The sequence below is a fragment of the Micromys minutus genome (assembly GCF_963924665.1).
Source record: "Micromys minutus genome assembly, chromosome: 3".
Classification (NCBI taxonomy): domain Eukaryota; kingdom Metazoa; phylum Chordata; class Mammalia; order Rodentia; family Muridae; genus Micromys; species Micromys minutus.
In genome coordinates this window covers 3,601,598-3,606,048 of record NC_137972.1, presented here as the reverse complement: position 1 = coordinate 3,606,048, position 4,451 = coordinate 3,601,598, and the positions used below count along the sequence as shown (strand labels likewise).

General features: G+C 49.0%; 1 protein-coding gene across 1 annotated transcript; it reads left to right on the top strand.

Moving 5' to 3' along the window:
* Window positions 1-940: 940 nt before the first annotated feature.
* Window positions 941-4,251, top strand: LOC308419112 (tubulin alpha-3 chain; the record flags this gene model as incomplete). Its single annotated transcript, XM_080914692.1, has 4 exons — window positions 941-1,172; window positions 1,596-1,744; window positions 2,046-2,726; window positions 3,955-4,251. Exons 1-4 carry the CDS (start codon window positions 1,052-1,054, stop codon window positions 4,249-4,251), a joined length of 1,248 nt encoding a protein of 415 aa, XP_080770818.1. The 5' UTR covers window positions 941-1,051.
* Between the last annotated feature and the right edge of the window lie 200 nt (window positions 4,252-4,451).

Here is a 4,451-nt window from a genome sequence, read left to right as displayed (position 1 = left end):
GCCTTAGGCTCCTAATTGAGTTGGTTACTGCCAGGTATCACCACCCCTGGCCTGATCATTCATTTTAAATTAAAAAAAAAAAAAAAAGAAGAACTGAGAAGGCAGTCTCTTCATTTTGTTCTTACGATGCGATTCTTGATGTGCATGGAATTTGGCAACACATTCCAGTTTGCTTTCTGTTGCTTAGATTAAACACCAAAGCAATGTTCAGGAGGAAAGGGTTTATTTGACTACAGATTGCATAGTCTGTCATCAGTGGAAATCTGTGCAGCAACAGAGGCAAAGTATCTTTGTGAGTTGAAGTCAGCCAGAGCAACATAGTGAGACCCTGTCTTAAAACCAAAAAGAAAGAGAAATTTGGCAGGAAAATAGAAAGCAAGGTTTGTCTAGGTAGAAGACACAGTGACTACTCAGGCTAGGACTGGGTGACCTGTGCTGTCTCCTTATTACAGTCTGTCTTCTCCTTTAGACAGGGCACAGTTAAACCATGTAGATGTTTTCAGGGGATCCCTGACTGTCCTTGATGAGCTAGTTGTTGACATGATAGTGTCCACATCTTAAAAGAGTGGCAAACCTGTGTGCTCTGGGGTGAACTACTACTTAAGAGTTCGGTTAACCTGGTGTGTGATGGCTTACGTCTTTAACTGTAGCATTTGAGAGGCTGAGGCAAGAGGGTTGTCACTAGTTTGAGGCCAGCCAGCATTAGTAACTATCAACATAGGGCAAGAAAAACACCCTGTGTTTTTGAGATGGCATTGGACTTGAATCTGCCAAGTCTTCTGAGTACTGGGTTTATGGGCCTATACAACCACACCTGGCAGAAGTCAGTTTTAACTGAGATAAAAAAGAATTTGTGAGTATTCTTGGAAATGAAGTTTGAGAATAGACCAGACACTACCCAAAACTGCATTTGTGTGTCATGCCACTTTGTTTCTGTTCTGGTTTCCAGCGTGAGTGCATCTCTATCCACGTGGGGCAGGCGGGTGTCCAGATCGGCAATGCCTGCTGGGAACTGTACTGCCTTGAACATGGTATTCAGCCTGACGGTCAAATGCCAAGTGACAAAACCATTGGTGGCGGGGACGACTCGTTCAACACATTCTTCAGTGAGACTGGAGCCGGCAAGCATGTGCCCAGAGCCGTGTTTGTGGACCTGGAGCCCACTGTGGTTGGTAGGTGCTGGGCCGTGGGTGGAGGCTTTCCCGGGAATGTGGGTGTCTCAGGGAAGCCCACTGAGATCTGTGCAGAATAGACAGGCTGTGCACATACGTACAATATGTACTGTTGTGACTTGGTTGGGTGAGAAAATTAAGAGTGGTATGTGCTCTATGTGTGTGCTCTTAGACATATATGTACATGCAGATATTTCCTAGGAAAAAACATTGACCTACATGCAAAATGGAATTGAACGACCCTTGCCTGAAAGACTCACAGCACATATGCAATTTCGCACCCGCTCTGCTCTCCCTCCCTTCCCTCCCTCCCTCCCTCCCTCCCTTCCTCCCTCCCTCCCTCCCTCCCTTCCTCCCTCCCTCCCTCCCTCCTCCCCCTCCCTCCCTCCCTCCCTCCCCCCACCTCTCTCCCCCTCCCTCTAGATGAAGTGCGCACCGGAACCTACCGGCAACTTTTCCACCCAGAGCAGCTGATCACTGGGAAGGAAGATGCGGCCAACAATTATGCCAGAGGTCATTACACCATTGGCAAGGAGATTGTTGACCTGGTCCTGGACCGGATCCGGAAACTGGTGAGAGGCTTGTGGAGGAAGCTTGATATGATGGTTGTCCTGGTCAAGAGGTCACAGCTGGTGGGGGAGTTATTTTGGCAAAACTGTTAGAGTCAAAAATCTATTGAGTTTTATCAAAGTATCTCACTACATAGTCTCTGCTGAGATGCATCCATAGGTTTTGATTGTGTTTAAAGTGCAATGTGTATGTTGTAGACTGTCTGAATTTGCATTCACTTGTGAGATGGAAGTCACGAATTCAGGGTGTGGAAGTGGGAGTGTGGCTTCCTGGGCACTGATTTTTGCACTCTGGTTTCACCAGGCTGATCTGTGCACGGGGCTGCAGGGCTTCCTCATCTTCCACAGCTTTGGAGGCGGCACGGGGTCTGGGTTTGCATCTCTGCTGATGGAGCGGCTTTCCGTGGACTATGGCAAGAAGTCCAAGCTGGAATTTGCCATCTACCCAGCCCCCCAGGTTTCTACAGCTGTTGTGGAGCCTTACAACTCCATCCTGACCACACACACGACACTGGAACACTCGGACTGTGCTTTCATGGTGGATAATGAAGCCATCTACGATATCTGTCGGCGCAACCTGGATATTGAGCGCCCCACATACACCAACCTCAATCGTCTGATTGGGCAGATCGTGTCTTCCATCACAGCCTCCCTGAGGTTTGATGGGGCCCTGAATGTGGACCTGACGGAGTTCCAGACGAACCTGGTGCCGTACCCTCGCATCCACTTCCCACTGGCGACCTACGCCCCCGTCATCTCGGCCGAGAAGGCGTACCATGAGCAGCTGTCAGTGGCGGAGATCACCAATGCTTGCTTCGAGCCAGCCAATCAGATGGTCAAGTGTGACCCTCGCCATGGCAAGTACATGGCCTGCTGCATGTTGTACAGGGGTGACGTGGTTCCCAAGGATGTCAACGCAGCTATTGCCACCATCAAGACGAAGCGCACCATCCAGTTCGTGGACTGGTGCCCGACTGGATTTAAGGTAGGACTGGGCGCCGAGACCATTATGGCTGCCAGCAAGCAGCAGGTTCTGCCTCAGGGCCATGGCTTTGGGCGAGAATTCCCCTTCCCGTGTCAGGCTCCAAAGAAAGCCTGTACAGTAATTATGTTGCTAAGTGACTGCTTTTCCAAATAATGCTGGGTACCCCTTCTTAAAACCATCAACTACCGAAGTGGACAGATAGATTTTTCTAAGTCAATAAGATAATGAGAAGGCAAGGACTCCAAGGGATGGGGTGTCTTGCCAGCTACTAGCTTAGCTGTACCTTGCTCTGGGTTCCCCCCAGTAGAACTGGTTCAGCAGAGAAGAGCTGGCCTATGTCTGTCCCTAAGAGAAGAGTCCATCAACACCAAGTGGACCCTGGTTTTTGGCTTGTTTGTTTTTATTATTTTGGCCAGCGTCACTGGTTTGTCACACGTCCTTTATTCTACAGCCACTTGTTTGTGCTCCTACTAAGAGCATTACTACTTCCCATGTTTAAAAGTTCAGTTTTAGCTTGGCATTCATGGTGGCACATGACTATGTTCCCAGCACTAGAGAAAGTTCAGGGTCATCCTTGGTCACATAGTATTAAAACAATGGGAGGCTGAAAGGCTGAATTGTCCCCAAAGCTTCTGGTCTTACAAAGCAGGTGTCTGCGTAGTCAAGGGCTGCACTGCCTCTTACACAGGCGGCAGAGAGGCGCACAGGATACAGGCTCCCCATTTAATGGGGATATGATTCCTGATCAGGGCAGGGCCCATCGTGTTCTTGCCCTTGTTGCTCCCGGCTCGGGCCTGTGAGCCGAGCTGCCGCTAATAACCCTGTGTCCGTGAGGGTGTAAGAGAGCCGTGCCTTAGCTACACCACGTTCCCACAGTTTACTGCTACATGGATGTCTTCTACACTGGAAGATTTCGGTCAGTTTCCTTTTAATTCTGCATGCAACATACCTTGGGTAGATTTACATGACATACCAGGATTACAGGATTCTCATTCTTTGTCGTGCTGTGTGGGTACATGATGATTCAGTGTGTTCTGTTTCCAGTTTGGCCATTAGTAGTGGTTCACGTAAGTACTCTACAATCTTTGAATATGTTGCATTGTGTAGGTGATTATTCACTTCCAAAAGAATGAATGTTTGCAGTTTAAGCAGGGTCCACAGTTCCCACTTTACAGTAAACTGTCATTTTGGGGTTTAATATAAACTTCCCTGTTTTTTCTCCTTGCAGGTGGGTATTAACTACCAGCCTCCCACCGTGGTCCCTGGGGGAGACCTGGCCAAGGTGCAGCGGGCCGTGTGCATGCTGAGCAATACCACTGCCATCGCAGAGGCTTGGGCCCGCCTGGACCACAAATTTGACCTCATGTATGCCAAGCGGGCCTTTGTGCATTGGTATGTGGGAGAAGGCATGGAGGAAGGGGAGTTCTCAGAGGCCCGGGAGGACCTGGCCGCGCTGGAGAAGGATTATGAAGAGGTGGGCGTGGATTCAGTGGAAGCAGAGGCAGAAGAAGGGGAGGAATACTGAGCCCATGGGTCTGGCTGGCGGCTGTCCATGCCTTCCCCACCATTGAAAATAAAGGATATGTTTACTTATTAAAGTTTCTGTACTGAGACGTTTTCTTCCCTGTGTGCTGTCCTGTCTAGCAAAATCCCTTTCAAGGTACCTGCCTTTTTCAAATTTCTCTGAGGAAAACATACCATTTTTCCTAAGAAATGATACACATG